The sequence below is a fragment of the Crocuta crocuta genome, unplaced genomic scaffold, assembly GCF_008692635.1.
Source record: "Crocuta crocuta isolate KB4526 unplaced genomic scaffold, BGI_CrCroc_1.0 scaffold39, whole genome shotgun sequence".
Classification (NCBI taxonomy): domain Eukaryota; kingdom Metazoa; phylum Chordata; class Mammalia; order Carnivora; family Hyaenidae; genus Crocuta; species Crocuta crocuta.
Window position 1 is genome coordinate 1839507 of NW_027533334.1, and position 15167 is coordinate 1854673.

Here is a 15167-nt window from a genome sequence, read left to right on the forward strand (position 1 = left end):
ACATGTACCCCAATGTTCATAGCAGCACTCTCCACAATAGCTAAAACATGGAAAAAGCCTAAGTGTCCATCAATGGACGAAGGGATCAAGAAGATGTGGTTTATCTATACAATGGAATACTACAAGGCAATGAGAAAGAATAAAATCTGGCCATTGGTAGCAACATGGATGGAATTTGAGGGTGTTATGCTGAGCGACACAAGTCAGGCAGAGAAGGACAGATACCATATGTTTGCACGTTATAGGTGGATTAGGAAAACTTAATGGAGGACCATGGGGAGAAGAAAAATAGTTGGGGAGAGGGAGGGAGGCAAACGAGGAGAGACTCTTGAATGCTGANAGTGTTATCCCTGGAACTCAGTAAAGGAACCATGTCACTGCTAGATTTTAATCATGGCTAGATCTTTAGATGAAGAAATATAATCCAATATAATGTAATCTAAGTAATCCAATTTACTTCACATATAATATATACATATACATATACATAATTTTTTAAGTTGTTGTAAATGACTTAAAATAGATGCAAAAATATGTTTCATCACTGAAACATTTTTCTTCAGGTGAACAGTTCTTATACATTCCTTAATCCTGACAGTGGCATCATTAACCATTTAAATACTTATACTCTTTTAATGCCAAACCTATCTTCTTCCCTACAATTAGAAAAAAAAAAAAAAACCATAATCGTGTGTCATTGAGACTAATATGTGACTTTCTACAAAAAGATTAGTTTCTTTTTTAAAAATTTTTAATGTTTTATAATTTATTTTTGAGAGTCAAAGAGAGAGAGACAGCACGAGCAGGGTAGGGCCAGAGAGAGAGGGAGATACAGAATCCAAAGACAGGCTCCAGGCTCTGAGCTAGCTGTCAGCACAGAGTCCAACATGGGGCTCGAACCCATGAACCGTGAGAACATGACCTGAGACGAAGTCAGACGCTTAACCGACTGAGCCACCCAGGTGCTCCCGAAAAGACTGGTTTCTAATTTTCCATAAAAACTTTTCTTTTCCTATTGTAGTTCATCAACTTAAGTGAAAAATGGATGGGATACCTACTATGACCTCAAGGGGACGCAGTAGCTGTCAAAGAGCTGTCTCTCTTTTCTGTCAGTTCTACTGGCGTCAGTAAAAATCTCCTGGTCTCACATTTTATGAGAGTAAAATCATGAAATTCTTTCCCTATTAAATAAGGGACAGCAATCTGCAATAGTAACAGTAGTATTTATCCTGAAAAATATTATGTGAAAGTAACAATTCTTATTTCCACCTATCATTACTTTCTAGTTTCAAACTAAACATTAGAAAATTATTTTTATAATAGGTAATACATTAATTATATGTATAATTTTATGTTAATTCATATTTTAATTATACCTTTAATAATATATATTTTTTTTCTCCCAAGATGCTACCAATTTAAATTCTGGAGTTCTATATTCTTTGTTAAGCATAGTCCTTAATCAATGATCATCCCAAAACGTAATCTAGTAATATCTATCACTACTACCTCTCTGGATTAATTACATTAATAAAAATGTCTGAATCCACAGCCTTTTTACAAGAACAAGAAGAATAAGTGGTACATGCTAACTATTGATTCCGATTCCTTCTATTTATTTTAACATAAGTCAGGTGCTCTACAATGCATTTCCCAACAGGGGCTCCTGGGTGTATCAGTCGGTAAAGCTTCTGACTTCAGCTCAGGTCATGATCTCACAGTTCTTGAGTTCGAGCCCCACACTGGGCTCTGCGCTGACAGCTCAGATCCTGGAGCCTGCTTCACATTCTGTGTTTCCTTCTCTCTCTGCCCCTCTCCCGCTCACATTCTGTTTCTCTCAAAAATAAATAAACATTAAAAAAAAGAATATATTTCCTGACAAAGAGAGAAAATGAGATGTCTTCAAATACAGATCTAAAACCTTCACTTCCAGCCAGCTTTTACATGTATTGCTGTGGCTACTAAAATCAAGAAATGGTTCTAGCATCCAGAACAGCTAAGGAAAATATTAATGTGGTCTGAAGTCTAAGTCAACACTGCCAAAGAAGGAGTATTCTGTCCATATTACTCTCAGTTTCAACCAAAAGTCTCTAATGTAGGAGACAAGCACCAGGTTCAAAGTCACCTTGAGGTCTACAATTGTTAAAGACTGAGTTTTCTAAACTTCAGGGCAGCCAAGTGCTAGTGCTGCAATATCCACTGTTGCACTTCCATTTCTGTAGCTTTCAGGGTTCTACTGACCACAGGGATAAGAACTAGTTGACTTCTTTTGTTTCTAACAGACTAGCAACAGGAGAAAGTCACACTGGAACTTTAACAATGTATATCAAATATGTCTGTGGCCATGGTGATATGTATATTGGCAGGGTTGTGTTTTTTTTTGTTTTGTTTTGTTTTCTTTTTGGAAGCTATATCATGCTTAGTTTTAGACAGTCAAATCTAATCAACAAACTTACACACACTAAAAATTTTTTTCACACAATTTCTCGGCCTAAAAAATACACACGTCCAAATAAAAATGGTTCATGCACAAACACAAATAGAGATAGACACACACTCAGTCGTGTCCTCGAGGAAACTGTGGTGGTAAAATCGGTGAAATCCTCTGTTCCAAACCAAGGAAGCAGCCTAAGCATTTGTGGAACTGTGCTGATGCAGGAGGTGATAGAGGATCCACCTCACTTGCAAAGATAAAACAATTAAATTAGAAAAAAAATAAAAAAGAATAATGAGAAACCTTAAACACATTTTTGAGAAAAAACAAGCAGATGAATACACATGCCCAGTGAGACACAGTTAAGTCAAAGTGGGAAATAAATGGACATATATTGCCTCAGGTATTTCTTCTAGCATAATGGTAATGTGTTAAAAGAATATCTAGAATGGGAAAATAGTGTGTATTTTCTTGTTAGACAATGTCTAAAAAAGTACCAGCCTCAGTTATAGAAGTCAATGTGAAACACCTAAAGCACTCAGTTTTTGTTTTTGATGTTGTTGTCATTGCTTATTAAATAAACTCTAAACCCACTGTGGGGCTCGTACTTACAACTCGAGATCAAGAATCTCATGTTCTACTGACTGAGCCAGGCAGGTGCCTCTACAGCATAGAGTTTTTAAAAGGAGCGAGCCAGAACCTTGGGGCTGGACTACCTGCCCCATTCAGTCCTTAGACTCAGGGCCTAATTCAGTGCCTCGCAAACAATTGACATTCAATAAATACTTGTGAGAGAATAAATGAATACATGATAAAAATGAAATATATTAGGCTTAATTGACCAATCAATGCGAAAAATATTTTAAATATACAAAATGACTTATGAATTACTTCTTTTAGCCCTCAAAATAACATTTTGTGCTTAAAAACATCTGCATGTATTTTCAGACTCTTAAATTATGATTCAGAACATTGAGCACTTTTTGTGTACTCTATCAGTGCGTTTTTTAAACATTACAAAATCATCTGAGTAAAGGGACTCACATATTGCATCCAACCATTAATGATTACCTTTGTTACAAAAGTATTCCACGTCTTCACAGCTCAGATTTTCAGGCCCAAAGTCTGTAGAAAAGCTTTCCTCCAATGGAAAGTCCCCTTTTGAGATGATGTCTGTTTCCTCTGATGGACACTCTTCTTCTTCCTCTTCAATGGCATCTTCTAGCGGCCCTTGAAAAAGAATCAGGGACACTGTACCAAAAACATCCAAAGAAGACAGTGAAATAAAATCCTTTAAAAGGGTATTTTGATAAAATCGGTGAGAAAAAAATGTATTCTATGAATAGGCCAAGCAATATCATCAAGGGGACTCACATAAGATAATGCCACCCTCATATCCACAAGAAACAATGACCTATAATGAGAAATGGAAGGAAACCAATGCCTGAAGTTACTACACAGAAAACAACCTCCATCTTCAACCCTTCCCCACCCACAATTCCAAGCCAATGGCCACTTCAATTTCTCTCTCTCTCTCTCTCTCTCTCTCTCTCTCTCGGTAGTGGCAGCGGCTTCTCCTTCTTCTCCTTCTCCTTCTTCTTCTTCTTTTTCTCTCTCCCTCTCTCTCTCTCTCTTTTAAATTCTCTCCTGAAGAGCAAAACTGTGCACTTTATGTTCATATGTTAGAATTAACTGCCTGGTAAAGAGTACAAGTCTCTTTTACATCGTTGTACAATTTTACCTGAGATTTTAATAAAGATTTAAAGTAATTGAATGCATTTTAATTGAACTGAGATTTTAATAAAGTCTATACTTTTAAAAACCCATCTTAAGAGTGGATTCCAAGAAAAGATTTCATTATATGTGTTTGAGGCTTGAAGAAAAATTACATATTTCTCTCCCTGATGAAAGCATAACCCTATTCATAATTAATTGAATTTTTTCTGAAATGAAAAGTAGTTTTCTAATGAAAAAATGTAATTTGTATTTATGTGATACTTTTTCAGTAATAAAAATACAACTCCCTTAGAATGAATGAGAGTGAGGTGCCCTACATTAATGGACCTATTTTATTGAAAGGAAAGGGAGGGCTACAGTTGTTCAGATGGGTCTCAAGTGGACTACATGCGGATACCACATGGCTGGTGATGAATTTCTGACCGCCCTAGAGAAGAAAAGTGTCTGACTCATTTTACTGAGCAGAAGCCTGCATTTGCTCCTAAAAGAAGCAATGTGGCATGTTATCCAAAGAACACAATTATGGTAATTTGTACTAATTGTCACTCACATCCACAGTCTCATCAGACAGGCTAAGTACTTAAAAGACTTAGGTAGTCTTCTCTTACATCATAGAAATGTGCTAGAAAATTTTCAGGGCCAAAGAAGAAATCTTATACGTAATTTAAAATTGTGCACAAAATGCAATTTTTATGCATGTGTGGGCAAACAACGATACGTACATATAGCCCAGTACCTGGTGTTTTCCCAAAGGCAACTTTGTAAAGGGCAGGATTCACAGGACACATTTTCATGAACAAAATTAGTTGCATGGATTTAAATTAAGGGACATCCGAGTGAAAAACTTCTTACATAGTTTTCCGTCCTTTTTATAAGTTTTTTTTTCTCTTCTTCTTCAAAATAACAAATGTTAAGGAAAAAAGAATGCCTTAATTCCAAACACTCTGGTAATGTGTTTTCTTATTCTCAAGGTGGAGGGAGGAAAAAAAAAACACATGGATTTTTGCAAATACTACATTCAAAAGTCATGGATCTCATATTAGTTTTTATCTCTTATTTATTATTTCACTTTTAAAAGTATAATTTTTAACTCTTAAAGCAATTACATCACGTGGAAAGTATGCAAGGGATATATAAAACAGTCATACTTAAAAGATAATCATTAAAACATTTATCTCATAATTCTAATTATTAACTCAGTCTAATGAAACATGTAATAGAGTATCTTCCATATTTTTTCAAACAACTTAATTGTAATAACAATTTTGGTCAAAATGAGACATGTGAAGCTGTCTCATTTGTATTTCATGTAAGATTACAAAGCACTTATGTTATTTTTAAAATAACCCTTGAGGTAGGTATGAGAATTAATACTATTTTTATTTTGTAGATCTGGAAAGTAAAGCTCAGGAAGTTAGTTAATCAGAATAAGGATATTTGCTAATAAGTGAAAAAATTGATGTGAAAACCCAAGACTTTTAAATACCTTTTGTTAATACAACATACTACTATGCAAAGTATATTTCAGTTGTTACAGACACATTCCTTCTTAAATCAACTTACAAAACACAAATCTTCTGAAATACTTAATTCATCTTCATGTGAATACTCATAGAGGCTTAAAGATCTATGTCTTTACAAACTGAAAAATCTGTTTGCTTTTCTCAGATAAGTAAGAATATATGTTGTAAAATATTAGATTTCACCCCCAGAAAAAATCAGGTAGGTCTCCTTGCAGATTTTACCAAAACTAAAATAGTTAGTTACTAATATTTATTTACATAATTTATATCCATACTAAGTGAATCGGCAAAGAAACTGCCTTAATATCAATTTTAACAAAAATGACAATACACACTCTTTCTGGAATTGGTAACTCTGAGGTTTGCTAACAAAAAATAAATCTTTAATTGTAGAATAAATATTTTAAATAATTCATATACATTTTAGTGAATTTCTTTTTTTCATCTCTGAATTCTCTTCAATTATAAAACCTCATATATCAGAAAGATAATTCAGACATATTGTAAGAATGAAATCAATAGTAATAAAACACTTCTTTCTTAAAAATTAAATTCTGAGCATATATGAGCATTCTTAGAAGGATTTTTATTCTAGATAGTATATAACTGAGCAATTATTTAAAATATTCAATGATGACAAACTGGATCTAATGGTATATAAAATTCAAACTTAATAAATAAAATGTAAATGGAAAAGCTTATGTGAACATTTTAAAGGAAACAAAACACGAAACATTGATCTGTGCTTAATAAACCTGTAACCAAAGCCATCCTTGTTTTTGAGATGTATATATGTGTATGTATACACACAAACACACACACACACACACACACACACACACCCCTACCTTACCCATCAAAGATTATCATAAAATCTTAATTGATAATATAATGTTCTATATTTCAAGGCTCTTTTATTTTATATGCTGGCTATCAATTCAAAATTTCAAGCATAAATAAGAAGCACTTATTTTCCAAAACAAACTACAAAAACAAATGATGAAAGGTGAAAAAGTCTTCAACTTCTCATTCGAAATACACAAGATCTCATTGTCAATATTTAGAACAGGCCACAGGAAGAGGATTTAATGACCAACTGTATTTCTCCCAAAGCAACTGTCAGATTTATATAATTTATGGTACTTAAAAATGTGAAATTACTAACCATTCCTTTCTCCATGCTATCAAATCAGGCTCTGGCAAAAAAGGTTTCTCTTAAAATGCATAGTATTTATGGTTTAAGATCAGATCTCTACTCTCTATACTGCATATTTCTTTAACAGGAAAACCTTACAGATAATCGGTGGCCATAAACTAACATTTTAAAAGGGTAAGAGACACTCGAAGCACAAGTACAATTAATAGCACCAATGAAGGAGGGAATGAAGGAACCTCGTGTGTATGGATTAGTGGGCACAGAAGTCCACTTCAGAAAAATCACCACACATAATTTGACACAAATAATAATATCTACTCAGAAAAGGCTCACGACTGAGCTCCATGTGCCCTCATGGAGAAAATTACTTCTGATTGAGGCCACTTGGCAGGCAAGTGTAAGGAAATCTGAATTTCAGCTCTTCAACTGCCTCTGATGTATAGATATTCAAACAGTTGCCAGATTTAATAGTCTTAACATGTATAAATATAAATATTTATCTCATTTTAAAATGCTAATAATTAGCTGTACATCCTAAAGCTATGCACACAATGGCGCTATATATTGGGCCCATAAGGTTGTTAACCGTCTCTGAGAATGAGAAGGCATTTTATACTGGATGAATGAATAATAGAGATTACTAGGAGCTTCTGGTGACTACAAAGTACTACTTCCTTCTTTAGAAGGGGAGACAATTGGGTACTTGGGAACACTCTGAATGGACCACAGCTACCTTTGCCCTCTAGAGATAAAGCTGAAGCTAAGAAGGGTTGTGCAGATTCACACCACCTGACAATACCGATGGCCATCCATTCAGTCAGCCAGTAACAAGAGTTATATGACCAAAGCCGTAACCAGGTGTGGGAGAATTTTTCATTTGGTGGTTGTTTCAGTGATCTGCAGTTGGTGAAGGGCAAGGGGGAAGTTGAAGATTAAGGAGTCCTACCTTATACACTGGTAGTATATTCAACGAATAAAATGAAGATAAAGACCTGGATCTGTTGGTTAAGAAGAAGTTTGAGAAAAATATTGCTCCAATTTCAGGTAGTTAAAGAAATCCCTGAAACCCATCCATAGCCACTAGGGTAAGAGCTAGAAGGTGACAAAGAACACTTTAAATAAAATAAAATAAAAGTAAATAAATAAGTAAATAATACATATAATATATTTTATAACATAAAATATAAAATAAATGATTCTATATTATAAATATAAATATTATATATACATATATATATATATAATTCAGAGAAAAGGACATTAAAATATGCCATATAATGAGACATGCAAGAAATAGTAAGGACCAACACAGTAAACATTAAATCAAATCAACTATACATGTCTTTCAACATATGCTGTCTGAAGCAATAACTTCCTACCTTGGCAGCATACTATAAATCAGACCAGTCCTCACCTTAATGTCAGACTGCCTTCATTCATATAAATTCAAAGCACTTCAGAATGAAGCACCCAAGAAAGAAATTAAATTATACAGAATGAAAATACATTGTCCAGTACAAAGAGGAGAAAGAAATGCCAAATTCTATGGTTTTGACACACTATCCCCCAAAAGGGGTTCTTTCTCTTAAGCACTCACGGGCATTAATTTCTTAGAAATTATTTTAGTTTGGTTTTGCATGCCAATTAAAACAAGAAAAACACATTGTCATAACGGAACTAGAGAGAGCATTCAATCTCCTCTCCATGCATTAATATTCTGAGCATTCTGGAGGCTGCACAAGACTAGCCACCTAGCAAAATGAGACTGTTTCAGAATACTGGGCAGCGTTGATTGCAACTGACAGGTGGGAAGAAAGTCGCATTAAAATATTATCATTCCCAATAATTACAATAATCCATCATCATGTGCTCAGAAATTCTGCTAGGTGAGTTTCTTCTGAAGACATACAAATATTTCCAAATCTTTTTATTTCACTGCTTCTTAATGTATCTCATTTCAGATCATTTTTATATCTGATAGTATGATTAATATTAAAACTTCCATCACAAACTTTACATCATTTTACTCACACACAGAACAAAGAATATATACCAATGGAATAATGGAACAAATTCCTTAAAATCTAAATGAATTAATGAAAATGATAATGATGTTTTCCCCAAAGTTGCCAACTCCTGTTTCGTGCTCCTTTAAAATCATTTGCAAAATATCTACTCAGACACAGAAACGAGGAAGGTATGTAAAACCTTCTAATGTGTATAAAATATAGGGATCTCTAAATTGGGCAATTTAAGCAAGAATGTATACCATGCTTTAATTAGTACCTAATAATTGAGCCACATTTATCATGCGATGCTACCTTTCAAAAGGTAAATATGAAAATATAAATTCATCATAGGCAAACCCTGACTCACATTACATATGCGATACACACATGTCAAAATTCTATACAGGCATGCTATATTTTAGTTGATAGGTAAAAAGAGTTAAAACAGAACTTTCCATTCTGAAATTATGTTACAGTTTCTATATGTGATGGAAATGAGGCGGTGGACTGATATTTAAATTGGATGCCTTATTTCTAATAAGAAAGATTTTGGGCTTCACACATTCAGTACATATATGGCCAGCCTGTTCAATCAGAAATGGGAAATAACTCTAAATGAAAAAGCAGATATTTACAAAGGTGTGCCCCTCCCCATCTCGTTAGGGAGTAGGAACATTTCTATCTTCAGAGTACTAACATCTTTTTACTAATTTTATCTGTGGCAGATTTTGTGGCTCTCAGGAGCCCCTCTCTTGAGTTTTCAGCTGCTATCCTGGGCCCTCCTTGTGAATCATCATTACCCTGTAGGCACACCTCAAAATGCTTCTCACTCGGTTCCTATTACATTTGTCTCGTGCATATCCCACAGCGCCATTTAATGAGAAGGGGCAGGGAAGAGGGAACTCTTTGGACACTGCAAATCCATACTAACTCATGTAATTGAGCTTAACAGCAAGAATAAAGCCTTATTTCTGTGGTCTAAAAAAAAATAGTATTTAAACGAGCAAGTTCTTCCTGTAGTCACTCACTTTTAACAATAGTTGCATCAGGGGATCTAGTAGGAAGGAAATATTTTTATTAATTTTTCTCTTATCTGCTAGAAGAATGTTGATTTTTTTTTTCATTTGCGTTTGTTGCCTGCAGGTAGCAGACCAGAGAATCATATAGTAGAAATTCTTCTTTTTGATTAATTTCTTTCCATGTGTTATGTTATTTCTTATATATAATTGATTTTGGGCTTTGCTCATAGCTGTACATCTTTTTTATATCTATACCAACTGCTGTCCTTCAATCTCGAAAGTTGAAGGAAATTACCTGAATTTTGTTAAGTTTATTAGAAATGAGATCTGTGAATATTTAAATTGAGTTTTGAAATGTTAATGCAAAAAAAGATATTAGAGAATTTTTAATGGAGGGTTCAGTCTGACCATATTCCATTGTAAAAAGAAGGGAAGGGGGTCAGGTTTTATTCAAATTGTTTCTTTAGGGGGAAAAAACCAAAGTCTTTGATTTTTTAAAAATAGAGTAATATTCTTTGCTGCATGGTCTTTGGCCATTTTTATAGATGGCAGTATTAACACTTCTTATATGTAAATCCGAAAACAATTTCAATTCCTTAATTCCTCCTGCCCTGAAATGCTTTGCTTTGGGAACCTTCACATTAACTGAATAAAGTTAACAAGAAAATGGCAATTTTGCCTAGAGCATATACAAACTTAGCAAGGAGCAACTAATCTTACCTAGTGGCTTAAACACTGATGTCACAGGAAAAATAAAGTCGATGAGGAAATACAGACAAATTTGAACTAGAATCTCTAATGACTACTCTCAGGAAATAACTCAGGCATTGAAAGAATTCAGTTCATTAGTAAATGCCTTGTGCATTGACCCAGGAAGTTAGTGACAGAGATGGCATTGAAATTCAAATATTTTGTAATCAGGTCTCCCTCCAGAGCCCCATAAAGCTATTCTTCAGTTTATTGAAGACGGTAACTCTATCATAAAGAAATATGAGAGTATATTCATTACTAAAACAATATATTTTTATACGATTGTGATGTATTTCAATAATAAAAAGCCTCTAATTGGTAATAAGCACCAAAGATGAAAGGCATATACATTATTTTGTTCTCTTTATGAGACTTTCATGTATTCATTTATTCATCCTTTCTTTCTTTATTCATCTAACCAGTATTTATTGAGGATGAAGAACATGGCAGGCCTTGTGTTAGGTCCTAGGATAACAAGATGTGTACAAGATGGATGGACAAGATGGATGGCCCAGCAGAAAGGCCCAGATTATCTAGCTAAGAAGATAAATTTATGTGCACAAAGGAGGAAATTTATTGTTTTAATTTTTTAATGTTTTTTAATTTATTTTTGAGAGGGGGCAAGTGGGGGATGGGGAGAGACAGGGGGACAGAGGATCCAAAGCAGGCTCTGCACTGAGAGCAGGGAGCCCGATGTGGGGCCGGAACTTATGAACCATGAGATGAGATCATGACCTGAGCTGAAGTTGGACACTCAACTGACTGAGCCACGCAGGTGGCTCTAAAAATTCATTTTTAAAAAAGAAGCTCCATATTAACATGGGGAAGGCAGGGAAAGCTTCTTGGATATCCTAAATTATAGTTATTTGTGCAATTTTCTTATGTCCTCTGTTATAATCTTATCTTATAATAAAATTAAAGACCAAATCAAGGAGAGATAATACTGAGCCAATTTTTAAGGCCTAGACATAGCTTTGAATTATTACTAATTATATTGTTGATGAAAGTTGATTACACTTGACAGTGTGAAACCCGTGATCCCTTCCTGCTTACTCAAAGTAGGTGCCATCCACCCTCATCCTGCCAGTTGGTTTGGGGATGTGGGATCTGGCAAGCAGGAATTTTCCCCAGAGTGGACACCGCTGTCACAACAGAAACACCAGATGTTACCCAGAATATGTATGCAGTACTTTAGGGTTTTAAAAGCATTATGAGTAAGAAAGGAAGGATTTGAGCCTATCCACAGAGCCTTTTATAAATGGTATGTGGCTGATTTTATTTTTTATTGTTTGATTTCAAGTTTTTATTTAAATCTAGTTAACATATCTGGTTAAAATTGGTTTCAAGTACAGAATTTAGTGACTCATCACTTACATACAACACCCATCACAAGTGCCCTTTTTAATGCCCATTAGTCATGTAGCCCATCACCTGCCTACCTCCCTCCATCAACCCTCAGTTTGTTCTCTATAGTTAAGGGTCTCTTATGGTTTGTTTCCCTCTCTCTCTTTTTTCCCCTTCCTCTATGTTCACTTGTTTTGTTTCCTAAACTCCACACATGAGTGAAATCATAAGGGTATTTGTCTTTCTCTGACCTGACAAATATTTATTAAGTAAATTAATAAAAATTTATAACTTTATAGATTGTACAGAAAAACATTTTTCTTTATTTCTTTTATATTTTTATTTGACACAATATTGCACTGGTTTTAGGCATGCAATACATGACTCAACTTCTCTATATGTTATGCTGTGGTCACTACAAGTGCACCTATATCTGTCACCATTCAACACTATTATAATACCATTGACTATATTCCCTATTCTATACCTTTTATTCTTGTCACTTACTCATTTCACAACTGGAAGCCTGTATCACAATTCCAGATTTCATGATATATTAACTACAAAACTGTAGTAACCAAAACAATATGGTACTGGCACAAAAACAGACACATAGATCAACGAAATAGAACAGATGGCCCAAAAACAAACTTATGCTTATGTGGTCAATTAATCTATGACAAAGAAGGCAAGAAGAAGCAATGAAGAAAAGATAGCCTCTACAATAAATTATTCTAGGAAAACTGGACAGCCACATGCAAAAGAATGAAACTGGACCACTTTCTAACACCATACAAAAAAATAAACTCAAAATGGATTAAAGACCTAAATATGAGACTTGAAGCCATAAAAATCCTAGAATGGTGTATAAGCAGTAATTTCTCTGACATTGGCCATAGTAACATTTTCTAGATATGTCTGCTGAGGCAAGGGAAACAAAAGCAAAAATAAACTATTCAGTCTACATGAATAGAAACTTTCTTTAGAAATGTGAAAGCACCATCAAAATACAGCCAGTAGTTTTATCTAACTAAGTAAATTCTGCAAAACTGGTTTATAATATCCTATGTGGTTACATAACAAAGTTAAATTAGTAAAACAAAAGAGATGTGATTTTTAAAAATCATCTTGGGGCGCCTGGGTGGCTCAGTTGGTTGAGTGTCCGACCTCGGCTCAGGTCATGATCTCACGGTTCGGTTCGTGGGCTTTGGTCCCACATCAGGCTCTGTGCTGACAGCTCAGAGCCTGGAGCCCGTTTCAGATTCTGTATCTACCTCTCTCTCTGACCCTCCCCTGCTCATGCTGTATCTCTCTCTCTCTGTCTCAGAAATAAATAAAAACATTAAAAAAATTGAAACTCATCTTATTTAAGTAGAGATGGGAAAGAATAGGGAAAAAGTGGTTATATTCTCTTGACTTCAGAATGGATATATATCTCTCTTCCTAGAATAAATCAAAGATAATGTATATGTTAATTTTACAAAGTCAACAACAAAAGCACTAGCCAAAGGACTAAGTAAAGGACTCTGATGACTAACTTTCTTAAACAATTTTATAAGGTGAATCAAACATGGTCCTTAAAAGCATTCAGTATGCATTTCTTTGTCTCATAAGCAACATATTCATTTCATATGAAAACATCTGGTATGTATAAATACACGCAAGAAATGAAGGAAAAATATCAAACCAGTGCAAAGATCTAGGGGGAAAATTTAATTAGAGGAGAAAATCAACAAAAATACGTGTATCATGATTGAGTCATTGTATATAAAGTTTGTTGCTTCTTAACTAATAAAATTTGAACCTAACTTCTATTTTACCACATAGATCAATTAGCCTTTTTCTAATGCTTTATTTTAATAACACCCATTCCTACCCTGTTTTATTAAGATAATTCTTTACTTGTACAATTAATTGGGGGGTTTTGTTTCATTTTTTTCAATATTTATTTATTTATTTTGAGGGGAGGAGTGGCAGAAAGAGAGGGAGAGAGAGAATCCCAAGCAGGCTCCATGCTGTCAATGCAGAGCCTGATGCAGGGCTCACTCTCATGAACTGCGAGATCATGACCTGAGCCGAAATCAAGAGTCAGATGCTTAACCAACAGAGCCACGCATGTGCACCTTGTGCAACTAACTGTTGATTGAACCTTCTGGGGAAAAAAAAAATTATAAAGTAACTGCCCTTGAAATGATGCCTGACTTTATTAGCTGATTACAAGCAGTTTGTCAGGAAACAGTGGTTCTTCAAGGGTCGCCCCTGGACCAGCAGCATTAGCATCATCTGAGAACTTGTTAGAAACTGAAAATTAATTATGAGACTCTCTCTCAGATCTGATTGCAGAAACTCTGGGAGGCGGGGCTAACTTACTGGTGTTTTAACAAAGTCTGCGGGAGATTCTGATGCACGTTCAAGGTGAGATCAGCTACGTAAGAATATAAATGCTATACAGAAGTTATTTTGCAACATTATCAATTATATGTATTATTGTTAAGTAATAGAAATAGTACACCATCTTGCATTTAATAGAAGCTCCACGCCTCCAGTGTGCATAGACAACTTGTGTACTGCAGCTGATGGTCTGTAGCAAACTACGTCCCACCTGGGTCACTCCTAAGAAGTAGCAGGTTAGTTTTATTTATTTAGTGCTGGTTAATTGTTCTCCCAAATAAGGCCAGAGAGTCCAGAAAATGCTCAGATCACATTGTTTCACACAACCCCGTGATGGCACGGAAAAGGGTATAGCCACTTCAGGCTGATCCCAAATATTACTTCTCCAAACGCTTCCAGGAGTTCTNTTGACCAGGGAGTTGTTTTACTAAAGAACGCCTTTTACGTGTCTGGCTATGGTATATAGAAAGAAAAGTCTTTATGTAAATGGGACAGCGTCTCAATATTTAAAAACTAAGGTCTGCTGTTGGAGTATCTTGAAGACCGAGAGCCTCAAACAGCGCTGTGTTCTCCTCAACCTCCTGTTTTGAGGGTCCAGCATTTCATGAGATAAGAGCAAGGGCCCTCTGCCCGGACAGAGCGGGCCAATCCATCAGAGGCAATCAGTGTAAATAAAGCGGGAGTTCGCGGCCGCGTCGCACATACTCCCCTGCCCATCATCCCTTGCTCCAACCCCTTCTTAGAATCAGCACGGTGCATAACCCAAGAGCGATCTGTGGGATTTTATGCAGAGGCATCGTGGCC

The 15167-nt window shown here is 35.2% G+C and overlaps 1 protein-coding gene across 1 annotated transcript in view; it reads right to left on the reverse strand.

Moving 5' to 3' along the window:
* ZFPM2 (zinc finger protein, FOG family member 2) overlaps positions 1–4959 on the reverse strand; it is a 373593-nt gene extending 368634 nt beyond the window's left edge. The window contains exons 1-2 of the mRNA XM_077748221.1: positions 4908–4959; positions 3506–3664 (exon numbers count right to left, since the gene is read on the reverse strand). Coding sequence (XP_077604347.1) covers positions 3506–3664; positions 4908–4959 — 211 coding nt within the window. The remainder of the gene's footprint in view (positions 1–3505; positions 3665–4907) is intronic.
* Positions 4960–15167: the final 10208 nt, after the last annotated feature.